This window comes from Leucoraja erinacea, chromosome 22, assembly GCF_028641065.1.
Source record: "Leucoraja erinacea ecotype New England chromosome 22, Leri_hhj_1, whole genome shotgun sequence".
NCBI lineage: Eukaryota > Metazoa > Chordata > Chondrichthyes > Rajiformes > Rajidae > Leucoraja > Leucoraja erinaceus.
The window spans coordinates 12,320,326-12,342,614 of NC_073398.1; the positions used below are offsets into that span (position 1 = coordinate 12,320,326).

The 22,289-nt window shown below is 41.8% G+C and overlaps 2 protein-coding genes across 2 annotated transcripts in view; both read left to right on the forward strand.

Annotated features, from left to right (window-relative positions):
• LOC129708004 (mucin-5B-like) overlaps nt 1-2,509 on the forward strand; it is a 37,264-nt gene extending 34,755 nt beyond the window's left edge. The window contains exons 10-12 of the mRNA XM_055653561.1: nt 1,798-1,918; nt 2,021-2,159; nt 2,261-2,509. Coding sequence (XP_055509536.1) covers nt 1,798-1,918; nt 2,021-2,159; nt 2,261-2,404 — 404 coding nt within the window. The 3' untranslated portion in view covers nt 2,405-2,509. The remainder of the gene's footprint in view (nt 1-1,797; nt 1,919-2,020; nt 2,160-2,260) is intronic.
• LOC129707998 (mucin-19-like) overlaps nt 2,449-22,289 on the forward strand; it is a 46,467-nt gene continuing 26,626 nt past the window's right edge. The window contains exons 1-10 of the mRNA XM_055653550.1: nt 2,449-2,520; nt 2,601-2,738; nt 3,780-3,935; nt 6,892-6,986; nt 12,925-13,051; nt 18,883-19,129; nt 19,219-19,280; nt 19,357-19,442; nt 21,186-21,334; nt 21,419-21,557. Of these exons, the coding sequence (XP_055509525.1) occupies nt 2,666-2,738; nt 3,780-3,935; nt 6,892-6,986; nt 12,925-13,051; nt 18,883-19,129; nt 19,219-19,280; nt 19,357-19,442; nt 21,186-21,334; nt 21,419-21,557 (1,134 nt within the window). The 5' untranslated portion in view covers nt 2,449-2,520; nt 2,601-2,665. The remainder of the gene's footprint in view (nt 2,521-2,600; nt 2,739-3,779; nt 3,936-6,891; nt 6,987-12,924; nt 13,052-18,882; nt 19,130-19,218; nt 19,281-19,356; nt 19,443-21,185; nt 21,335-21,418; nt 21,558-22,289) is intronic.

A 22,289-nucleotide genomic window follows, 5' to 3' on the forward strand; every position in this document is an offset into this window, starting at 1 on the left:
GCTGAGGCTTTATAGGGGAGACCATCAGACCACAGTTGGAGTATTGGACCCACATTTGAGGAAGGATGTGCTAGCGGTGGAGTGGGTCCAGAGGAGGTTACAAACAGGATCCCAGGGATTATTGGGTTTACATATGATGGTCGATTGACGGCACTGAGCCTGTACTCACTGGAATTTCGAAAGATATGGGGGAATTTCATTGAAACTTACTGAATAGTGAAGGGCCTGGATTGAGTGGACATGGAGAGGACGTTTCCACTTGTGGGAGATATGTTTCCTCCAAGACCAAAAGCCATATCTTTGGAATAAAAGGATGGACTTTTAGAAAGGAGAGGAGGAGGCATTTCTTTAGTCAGAGAGTGGTAAATCTGTGGAATTCATTGCCACAGAAGGCTGTGGAGCCCCAGTCAATTAATATTTTTCAGGTGGAGATTGATAGGTTCTTGTTAGCACGGGTCAGGGGATATGGGAAGGCAGGAAAATGGGGTTGGGAGGGTTGCGAGAAAAACATTTTTCACACAGAGAAAAACATTTTTCACACAGGAGAAAAACATTTTTCACACAGAGAGTGGTGAATCTCTGGAATTCTCTGCCACAGAATGTAGCTGAGGCCAATTCATTGGCTATATTTAAGAGGGAGTTAGATGTGGCCCTTGTGGCTAAAGGGGTCAGGGGGTATGGAGAGAAGGCAGGTACAGGATACTGAGTTGGATGATCAGCCATGATCATATTGAATGGCGGTGCAGGCTCGAAGGGCCGAATGGCCTACTCTGCACCTATTTTCTATGTTTCTAAGTAAAGATAGATCAGACATGATTGAATGGTGGAGTAGACTTGATGGGCTGAATGGCCTAATTTCTGCTTAAGAACTTGTGAACTTATGACTGCTGATTGGAATTTTGGTGTCACTCTTCCAGACGGAAGAGTGGTGTCCTGCAACATGGTCAGCCAATCTATTATTTTTTTTATCTATAGCCAATCTACTGATACATCCTGGTTTCTTGCACTAACACATTATTATTTAACAGAGCAATCATCTACTTTTTCTTGGTTCCTAGAGTTTCCTAAATGTTCTATATTCTACAAAATTCAGGTCAATCTATGTCATCTTCCTTAACTATCAAATCATCTTAATTATTTCATGTCAATTCATCAGTATTGTTTCAAATTCTACATGAATACTGATACAGAGACTTTGATCCTTTTGTCATTTTGTTATAACTTAAATCCTTGTCTATAGATTTATTCTTGGATTCGTCTTCGCTTCCCTTCATGTTAATTTCTTTTTCATGAAAAAAATATACTGGCCAAACTTATCAGATGTCACAGCATACATCACAATCAGTATAAACAGGATGATAAAATACTCTTGTGAATCTATACTTTCACTAACGTAACAAATATTGCGTTAGGCAAAAATGAATTAATCTTTCTATCTATATAGCAGGTTGATATAAAAGAGAAATAAAGTTTAAGAAATCCTGGTGAAGCTACATAACTTTAGCATGAAATCTCCAAAGATATGTTTTTAAAAATGCTATTGATTTCAGATGTGCCTTTTGTTCATCGATATTTCATAAATATGATGTCTTGCATTTACAGCATCAAAGTGCCTATTCACCATAATAAGTGATATAATTGTAACTCTCAGATATTGATTTATAACCTCTCTTTGGCAATCAAAATAATCATTTAATATTTTAATTGGAGATTTAATTATTTTTCAAAACAGTCAAACACATCCAAATGTGTATCTTTAAATCATCGACATGTACTTTTTAAGTGTTTATTTTTTAGGAATGGTTCTTGATGATATAAGAAACACTAAAAGATGCATTCAGAAAAAAGAGTGCCCCTGTACATGTGGTGAGAAAATTTATTTGAATGGGGAACTAAAACTTGACAACTGCCAGCTATGGTAATGATAACAAGTTTGAATCATGTATATTTTATTGATTCAGTTTTAATTGTTTAATCGAATAAATGTAGTTATACATGTATTTTTTCTTTTTGCTTCCAGCACCTGCAAAAGTGGGGAATGGATATGCTACAAATTAAAATGCCCTCAAATATGTAAATTTGAAGAAGGAAACCATATTACAACATTTGATCAGAAAAGCTATCAGATGATGGGTGATTGTACATATGTTGCTGCTGTTGTACGTGACTTTTACTCTTTCTTTGCAATGATCATTGGTAATTAATAATAGCCCTGAGGCCTTGTCTATTTCTGAAATTTGAATTTGAAATTGTTCTCTAGGCTTCTTCTTGGATAATAACTGTTGAGATGCATCCATGCCAAGAAGGTCATCAACAGATTTGTTTAGACAGTGTTACGTTCATAGGAAATAAGGCAAGTCTTTTACTATTGCTTCTTTACAAAATTGCTTCACATCTGCATTGAATTTCATAAATAATGCAAAGCAATATCAATTTTTCCATAGATTGGCACATATAATATCAAAAAGACTGGTGTTGTTTCCTCTAATGGAATTCCAGTTACACTACCATTGATTGAAGGTAAGATAAATCATTTTATAGCCTTAGAATTATGGAAATAAATTGCCCAACGTGAATGATATTATTTTTTGTTTTTACAGATCAGATAACTATCTTTCATCAGTCCTCGCAATTCATTCAAATAGCAATAAACAATGGAATCAAAATGCAACTAAACATTAATTCTGTAAGACAACTTTATATCACTTTACCTGATGATGCAAAGGGAACTGTGAGAGGTATGATTACAATTTAATTCAATTAAAAATAATGACATAACATTACAATAGAATAATTAAATCTAAACTAATTATTTGATACCACTTTTGCAGAAGCACAATGCTGTCTTAATCAAACATTGTGATTCAGTTGAACCATAATTCCCAAAAATAAATGATTAGACGGTATAGAAAAAGTGTTCATGTGATAACTTGCTATTATTCCATTATTCAGAGAAAACAATGAACAATGATGTACAATGAATGAGAGTCCCCCTTTTCTATGATAACAGTAAAATCAATAGAGCTAAAAGCAAGAACAGAATAAGCGGGGTCATCACTGTGAATTTCCACAGCCAAGACATTCCCCTCACAAATTATGTTGCAAAGTATCTATAAAAGCCATCACCAATATAACTTTGTTATAATGGACCACTTTGCTGTCCTTATATATGAGTGATGGGAAATCTCTATTACCTAAACTGGGCAATAGTTAAGTATGATTAACATTCAGAATTGTTTGAATGAATAGAAGGTCAATGTTTTACCATGTTTACACTTCATGGATAGCAAGAAAAGCAGCGTCTGAATGTTGAATAAGCCATTGTTAGCCAATTATCTTAAGGGGTGCCTAATCCAGAACTGAATTGCAGAGTAGTATATTTACAAAGGAGACATTGAGTTGCTATTCCACTCCCAACTACACTTCCCGCCAAGTTGCATTGATTATGCTACAGAATTAGCCTGTACTGAACAAAACAAAAAATGCCGAGGACGTTCCTGCTCCGTGAAATAGTAACTCAGTTTCTCTTTCCATAAAGCATGCCTTACCTGCTGAGTATTTCCACCGTTTTCTGCTTCTTAGCTGCCCAATAGCATGCAAGAATTGTTTTTAATTTCCATCTTAAATGTATATAGCCTTTTGTGGGGAAAAGTGGCTCTGGCTTCTTTCTATGAAGTGTTTTAGTTTTCATGAAGACCCAAACTACACTCAATGCACATGCAATGGAGAGCAGGTGGAGAGCTACTCACTCTGATGTCTTGTATTTTCTTTTTTTACAGGATTGTGTGGCAACTTCAATGGAAAGGTAGATGATGAATTTCTATCAGTAGAAAACATTTTCGAACCAACGGCTCTTTCATTCAGTCATTCTTGGAGAACTGACGCATGTGGCAATGCAATGGTCCCGGCCCCTGCCTGCATCAGTTCAGAAAATGGTGATACATTATTTAAAAATACCTTTTGCTACACAGTATTTTTTTAATGTGATTTAAAAAATATATTGAGTATGGAAACAGGCCATTCGGCCCAACTTGCAAATGCTGACCAAGATCTCCCATCTAAACTAGTCTCACCAGCCTGCATTTGGCCCATATTCCTCTGAACCTTTCCTATCCATGCACCTGTCCAACTTTCATTTAAGTGTTGTTATAGTTCCTGACTCAACTACCTCCTCTGACACCATGTTCTATATACTTATTATCTGTGTGGAGAAATTTGCCCCTCAGGTTCCTAGTGAATCCTCTGCTCTCATCTTAAACCTATGTCCCCTGGTTCTTGATTCCCCTACTCTGGGTAAAAGACTCCATATAATTACCTAATCTATGCCGCTCATGATCTTGTGCACCTCTATAAGATCACCGCCAATTCTGTAGAAGGACTTGGACAGGTTGGAAAAGTGGACAAAGAAGTGACAAATTGAATACCATATGGTCATGCACTTTGGTAAAAGGAATAAAGGCATAGATTCTTTTCTAAATGGGGAGAGGATTGAGAAACAGGGACCTGGGAGTGCCGGTGCAAGATACATACAGTATAATGTAAAAAGTGCACACCCAATGCCAAATCTTGCGGAACACCACTAGTCACCAGCCACCAACCATGAAAGGCCCCCTTTACTCCCAGCAGTCTACCTGCATATTGAAATCCCCCATGACTACTGTAACATTGCTTTACTTGCATGCCTTTTCCATCTCCTGAAGTAATTTGTAGTGTACATCATGGCCACTATTTGGGAGGCTATAAATAACTCCAATTGGGGTCTTTTTACTTTAGCAGGTTTTTCACTATACCTACAAGGATTCTATATCTTTTGATCATATATTATTTCTTGATAAAGATTAGATTTTATTCCTTACCAACAGAGCCACCCCATCCCCTCTTCCCAACTGCCAGTCGTTTTGATTGGATATGTATTTGTAGATATTCAGCTCCCATCTCTGATCCTCTTTCAGCCACGACTCTGTGACACTAACAGCAACATCTGGATTATGCATGCAGGCAGTTAAATATGGAAATCCAAAAAGTTGCTGACACTAATATCTTACTGCTCCAAACTGTGCATAAATACAAGTAAATTCATTTCCTTGGTTAAGATACTGAACTGCTTGCACTGTGAAATTCCCTAAAATTGATTTGTTGCATGATGTGCAATTGACTTTTTTAATGGTCATGTACATTTTAGAGTCATAGAGTCATTCTGCATGGAAACAGTCCCTTTGGCCAAGTTGTACACGCCGAAAAACCTAGTTCCATTTGCCCTTTCTTGTCCATGTGCCTGTGCAAATATCTTTTAAATGTCGTTATTGCACCTGCTTCCTCTGGCAGCTTGTTCCATATAAGATCACCACTTGTTCCTTATACCCTGTGTGATAGCCCCTTGGGTTTAATTTGTCCCCTCTCACTTTAAACCTACACCCTCTAGTTCTTGATTATCCTATCACCCTATCTATTCTCCTCATGATTTTATATACCTCTATCTCAACCTTCTGAACTCAGAATAAAGTCCTAGCATGCCTAACCTCACCATATAGCTTAGGGCAACCGCCTCATAAATCTTCTTTGCATTCTTTCCAGCTCAAAGGCATAATTCCTATGTCTTTGTAAAAGAATACAATACTTATCTGTGGCCTTACTAATGTCTTGTCTAACTGTAACATCCCAACTTTCATCTTCAATTACCTCACTGATGAAGGTCAACATGACATAAGCCTTCTTCACTATCTACTGGCGGCACCACTTTCAGGATTCTTTGTACTCCTAGATCCCTCTGCTCTACAACACTCCCAGGGGGGCCTATCATTCACTGTTCTGGCAGCAGGGCTTTGGGAATGCACTGCCTGAGGCTTACTCAGGCGGTAAGGATCTTCCACCCAAGGTTGCCACTAACTTGCTCAGATTCAGATTCAGATTCAACTTTATTGTCATTGTGCAGTGTACAGTACAGAGACAATGAAATGCAGTTAGCATATCCCTAGAAGAGTGACATAAATATGAGCAATAAATAAATCTATTTACGTGCAAACAGTCATAATATTTGTTTTCCTGGTGGGAGGAGTGTCCGGGGGGGGGGGGCAATTGGCAATCACCGAGGTACAGTGTTGAGTAGTGCAACAGCCGCAGGGAAGAAGCTGTTCCTGGACCTGCTGGTCCAGCAACGGAGAGACCTGTAGCACGTCCCGGATGGTAGCTTAAGAAATAAAGGTAAACAATATGAACACAGATAAGGCGTTGTAAAATGCATGCTGCAGGACATACCCAGCAGGTTGAATGATGCTAATGGAGCGGGGAAAACTGCACCAATATCATGCCTGCTCTGTTAATAATAGAAAAAAAAATTAGCAGCAGCAGTAAAATTTGATATTAAGTTTGAAAAGCTGTAATACTGTGTATGCACAGATGAAGCTGAGACGGTGTTCCTCTAGCCTACTTTTGGCTTTGTTAGAATAGTATAAGGGGCATATCGGAAGACCTGCATGTGAATTGCTGTTTCACCTTGGGTGGTTGTTCGGGCAAGTGGATGAGGTAGAAAGAGAGTGGAGGTGGAAATGCAGGTGTTGCATAGGAAGGTGCTAGAGGAAGGGAGCAGTTTCAAAACTGTGGAGCATGGTTACTGTGTCACTTGATTTTTCTGTAGTTTCCAAATTATATACAAAAACAACATGAACATCTGTAAAAATGAAACCCATTTGCTAACCGGGGACAACCTGTATGAGAAGAGTTGAGAGGGGGGCTATGCGCGATTGAAACAAATACTGCTTCACATATCCTACAAACGGACAGATGTGGCCCTGTTTGCCCTTATGTGTGTTTGGACTAACATTTTAATGTTGCTGAATTAAATGGTAATACATTCTTGTAAATTATAATTTTATCCTTACATCTGCTTGACAGAAATATATGCGATGGAATATTGCGCCCGGTTAAAAGATTCCCAGTCTGTTTTCTCTAAGTGTCATTCTACAGTGGATTTCAGAAACTACTATGAGGTAATGGTTTAGTTTAATCTTTTCCAAGTTAATTTCATTATATTAACATTATTTTGTACAGCATATGCAGTTTATTGTGTTTCCAAAGAGGGTTACTGGCTATCAGCCAGTCGAGACACACAGGTGTCAGACTTCTGCAGCTGTGCGTAATGAAGGACGAAGACAGGTTCACACATAATTTAAATGTAAATTATGTATTTTATTTTTCTAGTTCAGTGTCAGAGGAGCAGTGGGAGATTTGAACCTCTGAGATTTCAAAAGTCAGCAGTTGGATTGGTTGGGTGATCAAAATTGACATATTGAGCAGCCAATAAAAGGTGTAGTGTAGTGTCCGTATTGGGGGAGAGACTTTGATGCAAGAGGCTGAGCAGTGGGGGACAGGAGGTAAAGGTACAGACTGATGTTTCCTGCATGTGTTTGTTGTGTCTTTAAATTTTGGTTTTAGCGCAGCAGTGATGACAGGTAGAATGGTGCAATGTTCCACCTGCATGATGTGGGAAGTCAGGGAAACTGCTGGTGTCACTGAAGACTAAACACGTGGAAATTGTGCCCAGGTGCAGCTCATTGCAGGCCACGTTAGGGAACTGGAGCTGTAGCTAGATGACCTCAGGATCATCCAGGAAATGAGAACTTCATAGAGAGAAATAAAAATTGTTCATGCCTACTGTACAGGAAGAGAGTAGGTGAGTGACCAGGAGGAAAGGGAACCGGCAGAGAGTGCAGGTTATCTCGGCCTATTCATCACCAAAACAGATATACCTTTTTGGATACTGTTGGGGGGCATTGCCAGTAAGGGCTGAGCAGCAGTAGCAGTCAGGTCTGTAGCACCAAGCCTGGCTGTGGCACAGCAGGAAAGGGTACTGTCAGGTAGAGCAAATGTGGTCTGAGACTCGTCGGGTAGGGCGACAGACTAGAGATTCCGTGGCAGCAATCGAGATTCTGGGAGGGTGTGTGCCTCCCTGGTGCCAGAGTCCAGGATGTCTCGGAGTGGCTTCATGACATTCTCAAGGCAGGGTAAGCAGCCAGAGTCATTGTGCATGTTGGCACAAATGACTCAAGCAAGAAAAGTGATGAGGTCCTGCAAAATGGCTATTGGGCAAAAAGGTTAAAAGGCAGGCCCACCAGGGTAGTGATCTCTGGATTAGACCTGGGGCCACGTACTGGTGAGGATAGGAATGGAAATATAAAACAGATGAATGCTTGGCTGAGGAGATGCTGCAAAGTGCAGGGATTCAGCTTTTTAAACAATTAGGTTCTGTTGTGCAGCACAAGTGACCTACACAAGAGGGATGGGTCGCACCTGAACTGGTGAGGAACTGGCAGGCTGGTTTGCCAGTGCTACAGGGGTGGGTTTAGACGAGAGGCAAGATTCAGTGCATGACTGAGGCAGGTGAAAGGCTGGAAGTCTGTATGATACAAGATGCAAATAATTCATTAGCCAAGAATATAAGAGCATACCAGGAATTTGATTTGCCATACAGTCATACCAAAAAAGCAGCAAGACACACAATTACATACAAATTAACATAAACATCCACCTCAACGTACTGTGATTGAGGGCAATAACGTATTATCTTCCTCCCTCTTTTTCTCCCGTGGACGGGGAAGTCGAACCATCCGCAGTCGAGGCGATCGAAGCTCCTGCAGACGGCAATCGAAGCTCCCGCGTCGGGGCAATCAAATCTTCCACGTCGGGACAGTTGAAGCTCCTGCGGCTTGGAGCTCCTGAAGTCAGTCCCTAACCAATGGAACGCGAGCTCCACGATGTTAAGTCCACAGGCTCCCATGGTTGGAGCTCCCGAAGTCGATCCCCAGCAAGAGGCTACCAGCTCCACGATGTTAGGCTGCAGTGCGGATGGAGATACGATACGGAAAAAGTCACATCTCTGTCGAAGAAAGAGATAATTTAAAGACGTTTCCCCACCCCCCACTAAAGCTACACAAAAACAAAAAACTAAAAACAACAAAAAAAAGAAAAGGACAAGGCAGACTGTTAGCGAGGCTGCCATCGAGTGGCACCACCCACTATGGAAGATGATATTAAAAAGTTAAATGGTTGGTATAGGCAGGAGCAGGTCTGTGAGCGACGAAGGACTGTAGGATTAAGTTGCAATTATTTTAACGGGAGAGGCCCGACAGGCAAGGCGAATGAAGTCAGGGCGTTGATAGGTACCTGTGACTGGGACATTATAGCCGTTTCGGAAACCCGGTGAAGAGAGGTACAGGACTGGCAGCTTAATGTTCCTGGGCACAGGTGCTACAGGAGAGATAGCTGAGTTTTAGATAGAACTGGATATGAGCAAAGTACTCAATGAGTATTTATCCGTTGTTTTTACTGTGGGGAAAGACACGAAGACCGGGGAACCTGGGATAGTTAATGGAGATGTCTTGAAGACAGTCCATATTACGGTCAAGGTGGTACGGGATGTCCTAAGGGAAAAGAAGGTCGATATATCTCTTGGCCTGATCAGATATATACAAAGACACTGTGGGAAGCTAGAGAAGAAATTGCAGGTGCTCTGTCTGAGATATACGAATCATCATTAGACACAGGCGAGGTGCCTGAACATTGAATTCTCCAAATTTAGGTAGCCTTCATTGTAATCATGGAGACATAAGTAGGCCCAAGCACAGAGAACACAGTAAGGAGTAAGTTAAACTCAAAAAAGGTTTTTACTAGAATCATGATAAGCAAGAGTGCAAGGCTTTGCATGGGAGCATCCAAGATTGAGAAAAGACTGAGATAAACATCAGCACCTAAATAGGGATCGCAATTGGTCGACACTAGACAATAGGTGGAGGAGTAGGCCATTCAGCCCTTCCAGCAAGCACCGCCGTTCACTGTGATCATGGCTAATCATCCACAATCAGTCCCCGTTCCTGCCTTCTCCCCATATCCCTTGAGAGCTCTATCTAACTGCCTCTTGAAAGCATCCAGAGAATCAGTCTCCACTGCCTTCTGATGCAGAGAATTCCACAGATTCACAACTCTCTGGATGAAAACGTTTTTCCTCATCTCTGTTCTAAATGGCCTACCCCATATATTTAAACTGTGGTCCCTGGTTCTGGACTTCCCCAACATCGGGAACATGTTTCCAGCCTCTAGCACAGTGGTTCCCAACCTTTTTTTGGCCATGCCCCACCTAATCACCTCTAAAATCCTGATCCCCCCCCATGTGGTGATATATCATTCTTATCATTTAAAAAGTGAACTCCGTTTCAGCTGAAGAAGCTTAAAAAGCCAATACCTTGGTTTAAACAAGTTTCAAAAGAACATGGCATCCATGAAAAAGAAAAATGAAATAAACAAAAGACAGTTAATGTTCTGAGCAAGAAATTGTAAAAAATTGTAAAAAAAAAAGAAAAAAACATTAGGTGGTATTAAAATAATAATAATGATAAATATGATCATAAAAGCGTATTCACAGGTAATAAAGAGAGAGAAAATTTCTATATTAGAATATTGAAATATTTGTGGATTGTCTCATACGAAAAATCGAAAATTTGGACCCAGACCTCCTCAGTCGCGCTCAATTGCGCCCCTTAAAAATCAAATTGCCCCCCTGTGGGGCGTACGTTGGGAACCACTGCTCTAGCATGTCCAATCCCTTAATAATTTTATATGTTTCAATAAGATCCCTTCTCATCTTTTTAAATTCCAGTGTATACAAGCCCAGAATTTGTGGAATTCCTTGCCACAGAGGGCAGTGGAGGCCAAGTCACTGGATGGATTTAAGAGAGAGTTAGATAGAGCTCTAGGAGCTAGTGGAATCAAGGGATATGTGGAGAAGGCAGGCACGGGTTATTGATTGGGGACGATCAGCCATGATCACAATGAATGGCGGTGCTGGCTCCAAAGGCTGAATGGCCTCCTCCTGCACCTATTTTCTATTTTTCAGTCGCTCCATTCTTTCAACATATGACAGTCCAGCCAAACTGGGAATTAACCTTGTGAACCTGCACTGCACTCCATCAATAGCAAGAATGTCCTTCCTCAAGTTTGGAGACCAAAACTGCATTCAATACTCCAGTAACAAATAATAATGACACACAATTATACAAAAGACAACACAGTTTATGCCACCCTCAGTGGTCAGCAGAAGGATTAGCAGGTACTGTGACAGGACCCTCCCTTCTTGGAATGGTAGTTGACATTCCACCTGGTATCTCTGGTTTGCGCTGGTATGAATCTCTAATACGATTAGGATGCAGGAAGTCGCAAACATGGACCCATGAGTACTCATCAGGACCATACCCCTCCAGTCCATCAGGTACTGGGGGTGACTCCTAAAATAGCGAGAATCAATGAGGTGCTGACCAATATATATGCAGGTTGACCATTGTAATGCTCCGGTGAAGGTAGGTGGGGCACTCTGTTGGGATGGGGAACAGAAACAGTGAAGTTGAGTGATATCATGGAAGCTGCGACTGGTGTGGAATTCACCTGTGACTAGCTCTGCTGGAAACCTTTGATCAAAGACTGCAAGTTGAAGAGAATGTTAAGAAGCAGCTGATCAATGCTCCTTTGTAGGTCAGAGCAGAACAGAGGTGGTTAATCTCTGTGTAGGAAGGAACTGCAGATGCTGGTTTACGCTGGTTAGACACAAAATGTAGGAGTAACTCAGCGGGTCAGGCAGGAACTCTGGAGAAAAGGAATAGGTGACATTTCGAGGCAAGACTCTTCTTCAGACTTCAGGCTTGTTAATCTCTGTTGGATCCATGTTTAGCTCAGTCTTGCTGTAACAATATTGAGAGGTTAATATTTCCATATGAGACTTGGCTGAGATGATCTATGAGATGTTAATGGACATATTTGTCTGGATTAATTTCATTGTATTTATATTTTTAATGACTCAGAATCTCTGTTATATCTGTTTTATATCTATAACCTGCAGAACATCCTTCCAAATGCTGCTGTTGCTTTACTTTTAAGACTTTCTATAAACTTTTCTCAACCAAGCTTCTTGTCACACAAGCTAATATTTCCATTTGCTCAGAATTAGCGTTTGATTCTGCTTCTGGAATTAAATTTGCGCTTCTGTTGCTCCATAATCTTTTGATGACCTCATCAATGCATGAAATTGGTATTAAAATTATCTTTATGAAAATCATCAATCAAGTGTAGAACTTAATAAAATTGAAATGTTTCCATTTGTCATGGTTTACATGCATTTTAAACATTAAAATAAGTCAAGTCTAATTATTCAATTATTCCTGCTGTTATCCTGCTTTAACACTTGGTAAGACTGTAATCTTTGTTGCCCCTCAGAAAACCAGGCGGCTCATGCTCGTGAGCATTATTTAGACAACATTCACAAAGGGCTGATAGGCAGCATTTGTGACACATAGCAGATAATAACAGTCACCAGCTAGGAAGGGTGTAATAACCTGCCTTGAGATTCAGTTGCACAACTACTGCTGAGTCCATCACCGGCAGTAATCTGGGGTCATAATTGACCATCAGCTCAATTGCATCAACCAAGTTCATACTGTGGCAACAAGAATAAATTAGAGACCTGGATATTCTGGGGTGAGTGGATATTCTTGGGTGAGTCTCCACATTGCCTAGATGAATACAGGTCCAAGAACTTCAAGCTCAACACAAATCACTTCACATGATTGATATATCTTCAGCGTGCTAAACATTAATTCTCCATCACTCCATCATGGTTATCAATAGTAATATGCAATTCAGTTATTCGCTTATATTATATGCTGATGAATTTTGTAGCATTGGCCATAGGACCTGTAGTTCAAGACGGTGGCTCATTACCAGCTTCTCCAAGTCAATTCTTAGTGCATAATACATGCAAATCTTGTCAGTGAAGCCCAAGTTCCTAAAATGAATGTTTAATAATTTTTATAGATATGCAGGCAAAGGAAAATGGTAACACAAGCTTAACAAAAATAATTTGCTTTCATTTGTACATTTCCTCAGATGTGCATAGCTGCCTCATGTAACTGCCTGAACATTGACGAATGTATCTGTGCATCATTCGAAGCATATGCTCATGAATGTGCTGCAAGAGGTGCACTTGTGCTTAACTGGAGAACGGATATTTGCAGTAAGTATTCACATATATAAACATTAATTGTCGGAAGACAACATAAACAATGTTGCATAGTAATTATAAATAGTCAGAGTCCCCACTGAGGAAGAAGCACAGGGTTAGAGTTGCTGCCTGAGGCACCAGAGACCCAGGTTTTATCCTGACTCCAGGTGCTGTCTACGTTCTCCCTGTGACTATGTGGGTTTTCTCTGGGTACTCTGGTTTCCTCCCACATTCCAAAGACATGCAGGTTTGTAGTTGACATTTAAATTCAACTCAAGGTTATCGGGCTGTGATTGGAAACCCTCTTTGAGAGAGGAGGATGGGCAATCATGAAGAATGATAACACTGGAAGTTTAATTTAGTTTAGAGATATAGCATGGAAACAGGCCCACTGAGACCGCACTGATCAATGACCACCCATACACTAGTTCTATCCTACACACTAGGAACAATTTACAGAAGCCAATTAACCTACAAACCTGCATATCTTTGGAATAGAGGAGGAAACTTGAGCAGCCGGAGGAAACCCTCGGGACAGCACACAAAGAAAATCTTGTGCAGCAGTGTTGAGTTTCTTGAACAAGCCCTTTTATTCAGGCCTTTAACAGCATAGACAATAGACAATAGACAATAGGTGCAGGAGTAGGCCATTCGGCCCTTCGATCCAGCACCGCCATTCAATGTGACCATGGCTGATCATCCCCAATCAGTACCCCGTTCCTGCCTTCTCCCCATATCCCCTGACTCCGCTATTTTTAAGAACCCTATCTAGCTCTCTCTTGAAACCATCCAGAGAATCTGCCTCCACCGCCCTCTGAGGCAGAGAATTCCACAGACTCACCACTCTCTGTGAGAAAAAGTGTTTCCTCGTTCCATATTCCCAGGAAGCACTTTGAGTGAAGGCTCAAAGATACTTCAGTCACTCAAACAATTTTGAGAAATATACAGAATTTGCATTACATTTTACATTTTCACAACAAATCATCAGTAATCTATTTTTATTTGTAGTCTCTGATACTTGTTTTATCCCTGTGAGAGTTGTCCCTATCAACCTAACAGCAATTGTTTTCATTTCCTCTATAAAAATTATGGCTTTATGTCATGACACCTTTTATCTTTGATCAATTTTCTTGCCTTCAGCCAGTGTTACAAACAACCTATTTATTTTTGCTCCAGGGAGCTATGGTTTACAATCTAAACACTTCCCTAATCTAATTATTGACAGAGCATCACATAAAACTTAACTTTACTGAATTGGCATAGATTCCCATAACAGGGCCCTTAGTCCACCTAGGCCTACCAATCCCCTTGTTGCTAAACACTTTAATCCCCCCTCCCATTCCCACACTAACCTCTATCCTGGGTCTCCTCAACTGCTAGTGAGGCCCAACGTAAATTGGAGGAATAACACCTCGCCTTGGGGAGCGGTATGAATTATGATATCTTTAACTTCAAGTAATCCTTCTCTCGCTGTCCCTCCCCCATCCTAGTTCTCTGACTAGTATCAATGTCCTCCTGATTAAATATTACTGCTTGTATGGCTCGTTGTTACCTTCTCCTCAGCTAATAAAGCACCATTCAACATTTCCTTGATCATCCTGTCCTTTGATCTGTGTTTCACACTTGCCCTTCCAGATCTCTATGTCTCCCTCTCACCTGACTCCGAGTCTGACGAAGGGTCTCGACTCAAAACGTCACCCATTCCTTCTCTACAGACATGCTGCCTGTCCCACTGAGTTAGACAATAAACAACGGGCAATAGGTGCAGACATAGGCCATTCGGCCCTTCGAGCCAGCACCGCCATTCAATTTGATCAAGGCTGATCATCCACAATCAGTACCCGGTTCCTGCCTTCTCTCCATATCCCTTGACTCAGCTATCTTTCAGAGCTTTGTCTTGCTCTCTCTTGAAAGCATCCAGAGAGCCTGCCTCCACCATCCTCTGAGGTAGAGAATTCCACATACTAGAATAGAATAGAATAGAATAGAATAGAATACCTTTATTGTCATTCAGACCTTACGGTCTGAACGAAATTTCGTGCCTGCAGTCATATATACAATCATACAATAATAAACACCAATAAACACAAATTAACACCCACCACAGTGTATCCTCCAAGCACTGCGGTGAAGGCAAAAATCTTAGGGCTGCAGTCTCTTCCCTCCTCTTCCCCCTCTGCGCTGAGGCGATTACCCACCGGGCGATAGCACAAACAGTCCCGCGGCTCACCGAACCCCGCAAACGGGCTGGCTCAAACACCGCGGCCGGGGTGGTCGAAGCTGCCGCCCTCCAGTTTGGCGGACGCAGCCGCTGGCCCACGGCTGAACCCCGGACTCAGGTCACCACCGCCAGAACGCCATCCCAGCCACTGGAGTACAGTTCCAGCCCCGAGCCGGATCGCCCTCACGTGAGTGCCGTTCCTCCCTCGAGCGAGCTGGGCCGCTCCGACGGGAGCGCCGTACCTCCCTTGAGCTGGGCCGCTCCGATGGGAGTGGCGTTTCACCTTCGGGCTGGGCCACCTCGACGGGAGCGCCACAGCCCCTCGCAGGAGAGTCTCAGCCCCTCGCCAGGCCGCCCTCACGGGAGCGTCACAGCCCCTCAAGGGAGCGCCGTTCCAGCCCCGAGCTGGGCCGCCCTCACGGGAGAGAGCCCAGGGCAAGTCCTGACTGGCTGCCTCCGGAGTCTCGAGGTCGCCAGCTCCACCAATAGGCCTCAGCGCAGATGGAGGCAGAGAAGGGGGATATGACAAAAAAGTCGCATTTCCCTGAAGGGAGGGACAGCAAGCCCCGTTTCAACCCCCACACATAAACACAACCTAAAAACCAAAAACTTAACTAGACAAAACGAAAAAAACAACACAAAAAAGTAAAAACAAATGGACTGCAGGCGAGCCGCAGCCGTTCATCAGCGCCGCCACTTCCGGTGTGCCACTCACAACTCTCTGTGTGAAAACGTTTTTCCTCACCTCCGTTCTAAATGGCTTACCCCTTATTCTTAAACTGTTGCCCCTGGTTCTGGACTCCCCCATGTTCCCTGCCTCTAGCATGTCCAAACCCTTAATAATCTTATATATTTCAATAAGATCCCTTCTCATTCTTCTAAATTCCAGAGTATACAAGCTCAGCCTCTTCATTCTATCAACATATGACAATCCCGCCATCCCGGGAATTAACCTGGTGAACCTACGTTGCACTCCCTCAACAGCAAGAATGTCCTTCCTCAAATTGGGAGACCAACACTGCACACAATACTCCAGCGTTTTGTGTCTACCTCCTTGGGTTGACTTTTTGACAAACATTTCACATTTTCTTATGATTCTTGGAGATTCCTTTTCCAAATATTAACTTAGAAAATCAGAAAATAAAGTGGAGTTGGGAAAGACCAAGGATCAGCAACCATTGGTGGGTTTAATTATCGGCCCCTAGTTACTTCAATGGATCGTATAAATCAAGAAATTAGAGGTGCATTTAACCAGAGTATTCAAATAAGTAGGAATAACATAGAAGATAAATTAATGAAGTATAAAATAGATTGCTTTCTAGGTTAGTATATTGAAGAAATAATGAGGGAACAAGCTAGTTTTGATGTAGTATTGCTTAATGGAAGAGAAATAACAAATTATCTGATACACAAAGGCCGTTTTTATGGAATGTTGATCAGAATATAGAATTTTATACAGGAATTTAAATTCAAGATCTTAAATCTGATTAAAGTAAAGGACATAGTCATAAGGCATGAGACTGATAGGTTAAATAATGGCATTAAAATGTGTGACAGTAAGTAAGAATGAATGAATTAATTAGTTTATTATTTACAAGTAATGGATACATCTTTAAAGCGAATAAAAAACAGACAAAATGATCGTGGTGTGGCTAACAAGACATTAAAGATAGCATTAGATCAAAAGAAGCACACCAACGCATCTACTAGTACACCAATGCCTCTACTTCCTCAGAAGGCTTACGAAGTTCGACTTGTCCCCAACAACTAGGGTTGCCAACTTTCTCACTCCTAAATAGGGGACAAAAAGGTGGCTGTAGACGGGGCATGTAAGGGTCAATAAGGGACTGGTGTAGACAAGGCATGTTGGTCGGTGTGGGCACATTGGGCTGAAGGGCCTCTTTCCACACTGTGTGACTGTATCCCAGGACTTATTCGATGGAATGGGAGGGAATGCAAGGGTTGGGAGGGGACATGGAGGGGGAGGGGGATGAGGGGGGAGAGGGACAGGGGGAGGGAGAGTGGTGGGGAGGGGAAGGGAGGAAGAGGGAGAGGAAAGGGGAGGGGATGGGGAGGGGGGAGGGAGATGGGACAGTGCAGTGAGAGGCACGATGGAGAGGAGGGGAGGAGAGTGGAGGAGAGAGGCTATTGAGGGACGGGGTGAGGGGGCGGAGTGAGAAAGGAGAGGGAACGGAGATGGGAGGGGATGGAGAGGGGACGGTGGAGAGGAGGGGGTAGTGGGAGAAGGGATGGGAGGGGAGGGGATGGGACAGGTCAATGAGGGCGCGTTGGGTAGGAAGAGTAGAGTGGAGGAAGGGAGATGTAGAGGGAGTGGAGCAGGGGACAGGAGGGGATGTAGTGGGAGGGGGACAGTACAGGACATTGACGGAGAGAGGGACTGGGTTGAGGGGAGAGGGTTACAGAGACGGGGAGAGGGGGCGGGAGGGGAGGGGACATTGAGGGGGAGGGGAAGGGACATTGAGGGAACGGGACATTGAGGTGGAGGGGAGGGGGGGACATAGAGAGGGAAGGGACATTGAGGGGGTGGGACATGGAGGGGAGGGGAGGGGGAACTGGAAAGGAGGGGGACTGGACAGGATGGGGGATGGGGTTTAAGAGATGGGGCAAAATATAGCGTACAACTGATGCGCATAAGGGGGCCTGTGATTGGATGACAGGCGAATCACTCCTGCGTGGCATCAACAGCACATGCAACACGCACGCACGCTGTTGTATCAGATCTAGGATCTGTCTGTAAGCGTGCCCTCTGATGACTACAGAGTGGTACAGTCAAATACGGGACAAGGGCGGTCCCGTATGGGACAAACCAATTTAGCCAAACATACGGGGTGTCCTGCCTAATACAAGACAGTTGACAACCCTACCAACAACTCACTAACTTCTACAGATACACCATAGAAAGCATTTTATCGGGATGTATAATAGCTAGGTTGGGGATCAGCTCCGTCCAAGAACACAAGAAATTGCAGCAAATTATGGATGCAGCCCAGACCATCACACAAACCTGCCTTTTTATACCTCATGCTGCCTCGTCAAGGTCAGCCACTTAATCAAGGGTGAGTCGCACCCTTGCCACTCCCTCTTCTCTCCTCTCCCATCAGGCAAAAGGTATAGAAGTGTGAGAATGCATACCTCCAGATCCAGGGACAGTTTCTTTACAACTGTTGGCAGCAACTGAATCATCCTACCACAACTAGAGAGCAGTTCTGAACTACGATCTACCTCATTGGTGTCCCTCAGACTATCTTTGATCGGACTTTAATGACTTTAACTGCACTAAACATTATTCCCTTACAATGCAACTATACACTGTAACTGACTCGATTATAATCATGGATTGTCTTTCCACTGACGGGTTAGCATGCAACAAAAGTTTTTCACCCTGCCTCGGTACACGCGCCAATAAGCTAAATTGAACTGAGAAATTATAATGTTGTCTAAAAACATAATAACTATGAGGATCAGGATGATTTAAGATGTCAGTAATGTGGCATTTATAAAGGAGAGAAAGTACAATGTGAGTTATTTATCAAGATTATCTTCAACCAATTATTTGTAGTATAACTCCTATTTTTTTGATGCATTTGTGATTTGTTTCTAGGAATAAATTGTCCCAAAAGCCAGGTGTTTCTGTATAATAGCAAAGCCTGCAACCAGAGCTGTAAATCATTATTTAAGTATGATGCTACCTGTAATATTCAAGACGTACCAGTTGAAGGTTGTGGATGCCCGGAAGCAATGTATATGGACGAATCTGGAAACTGTGTTAATAAGTCACACTGTCCATGTTATGTTGGTGATGCAGCTATAAAACATGGCCACAGTACAACTATTCAGGATACCATATGGTATGCACATTTCTGCACTCAAACAAATTAGATATACATTTGTAGATGTAATAAATATAACATTTAAATGTTATTTTTTCATTACCCAGCTTTTGTACAAGTGGAGTACTTAGCTGCAGCCTTCCAGACAGTGAAAAACCCACAGAAGAAGGTAATGTTCTTTAATTTCTTTCAGAATTATTGGTACAATGGTTCAGCTCAAAGTTAATTAAAGTCCTTTTTTTCAGATTGTACTGGGAAAGTGTTTAAGAATTGCAGTGATTCTCAAGGAAATCATCATGCCAAGAAATGCCAATCTTTAAACATACCCGGTGTAAGTAAAATTCAAATATAGGTACAGCACCGATTTTCCAGCACCCTTGGTTCCAGAGCCTTTATCCGTTTTGCTAGACCCAAGGAATAAACATGATAATGAAACAACAATACGTCTCTGGCCCAATAATTATACGCCTCCTGTGTCTCTAAAGCACCATGGACTGCTAGAAACTTAAATAAAACAAATATTAAATGTAAATTAAATCTACAACAAAACTTGCATTTCTTCTGAGGCGTTGATTAACAAGTTACCTTCGGAAGTCCCAATGAAGGTCAGATTGGTAGCCGTGGGTTTGAGGCACTGCTTTCCCGAAAGGACTATCGGGCCGACCCCAACCCCCCCCCCCCCCCCCCCCCCCCCCCGACCTAAGATTTGCATTTCTCGTATGTGAGGTTCGCGGAGATTTCGGATAACACATTTTTCAGACTCACTTAAAGGGTTGGCGGAGCAATTCGAACAGTACTGCAATGCCTAGGCTGCCAAGGGGCGAGATACCGGCTCCCAAAGTTGGCCTCAAAAGCTGGCTATGAGAACGGTTTAGCGGGCTGGAGTTCCAAAGGCCCGGCCGCAGAGGGCAAATTTGACCCGTTAATCAGAAACTTGAATTTCCTGTATGGGGGGATTCACAGGGACCGATTTTTTTTCAAGTTGCAATGTTGGTCTTGGAGGTGCAGTCCAGCTGGGGTAGAGGCCCAGGCGGGTCAAATAAGTGCCGGATCGCAGTGCCCGTAGGGCAGAAACTTGAGTACGCAGTGCCCGTAGGGCAGAGCCGTGGAAACTTGAACCTGGGATGAGGTTATAGGCATCACCTGGCCTAGGTGCCATATTTTTCCAAAGTCTTCCGAACACCCATACCGCTGAGTTAACGACGCCCATGGTGAATTTCACTAAATCGATCGCAATGCAGTCGAGATCGTTCGTGTCATCTGGCCAAGGCACCACATTTTCTGAGGGACTTCTGGGGGTAATTTCCAGTTTGCACTCGTAATTTTGTTAGGATTAAAGGAGGTGCCGGTTGCTGGATAATCTGTGATGCACTTGTATTACCTTTTAATATCTTATAGTTTACAACATCAATGTTTTAAATAATGTTTTAAACTCATAGTTTCAGACTTTAAACCCTGGATTTGGCCATTGACATGTAATTCTTTAGGGTGCTATTTAAGGTTTTCTTATAGTTTGACTAGTTTTGAATGGTATAGACATCCAATTACTTTGACTCCATTTCAATGGCATACTTTCGACCTTGAGATTCAACCATCACTCAAAATAATCTGTGATTTAAAATAAAATCTTTGGATGGACCACTCAGTCTTTTAACTTAATTAACTGATTAGATCAGTGTGTCTACATTTGTGGATTAGATCAGATGGAAATGTTTCTGTTTTGGTGATACTACCACTTTTATAGACTTAATATTGTTCAGGGATATTTTGATAAAATATTACCAATCCAGTCCTAAACAGTTGGATTAAATTATTTATAAAACTAAGATCCTGTTTCTTTCTGGCAGGACTTTCTCACAACAATGCAAATATTGTAAATGGTGCATGATTAGAGGACAGCTGGGGCAATAAGTTCCAGAACCTTTTATAAGACTATGTAATAAAAATAAAATGTGGCATAGTCACTGTGAAATTGTGAGCTGAATATACATAAATTACATTAATAATAACATTTTCTTCCAATATTGTAATTAATAGTGCTTAAATAATAAATATCACCCATTCATTCTTTAAGCCTGATGTCTGTGTCCCTGGCTGTGTGTGCCCTAATGGTCAAGTGGAAGATATAAATGGAACTTGCATTGCTCCTGAAAAATGCCCCTGTTTATACAGTGATATCTATCATGACACTGGTACTACAATCCAAGTGGATTGCAACACATGGTGAGTTTAAATTGGCAAATAATAAATTAATCAATATCTGCAGAGCATCATAAACTCCTCTGACTGCATTATTTTTTATTTTAGCACGTGCAAAGGTGGATCATGGAATTGCAGTCAAAATAAATGTACAAAGACTTGCCTCACTCTTGGGGAAGGCCATTATTCAACGTTTGATGGACTTAGCTACTTCTTTGATAGCAATTGTGAATTCATTTTTGTTCAGGTGAGTCTTAACACTGAAATTGTGCTCGCGTTGCAGTGACCTTATTACACATTCCTGGTCAAATTAATTTGATACATTTTCTGCACATTAATGCAATTTAGCATATAAATTTCATGAAACAATTTTGCAGTAATGGGTTTTAAATCTACTTAAAAGATTGTAAGCTGGTCTGCATTTGATTTCCACAATCATCTCTGATGGTGCAGTTCATATTTGGAAGAATTGTATAGATAATTACACTTGCACTTTGTTGACTAAGTTCCCAGCCACTTACATTCTCATAACATTTTCAATAGAAGATCTAAAAACAGTATCTCTCTTTCACGTAAGCACTTTGCAACCTTCCATATTCAATACTGAGATCAAATATTACCTATCATAAGCATTTCTCCACACCGCTAACTCTTAGATTGCTGCCTACACATTAAACTCTAACATGATGTCTTCACCTCCTCCACATCGGACTTTTACATTTTTTCTTCTTTTTTTTCTTTGTACCATCATCACCTTTGCTATTTAATCTTGTATGTGTCTATTCTTTCATATGTGTTCCCTTTTGTGTTCGGTCTTTCCCATGCCCTGCCTTTGGACTTGTTTACAACCTCTTACATGTGCAAGTTTAGCAACTTTTGATAGACCATCAACAAATGATAACTTTGTTTCTCTCTCATTAGTTGTTGTTTGAACACATTCAAGATTTACTGTTATTCTTATTGAACGAGTGGAGTTGAT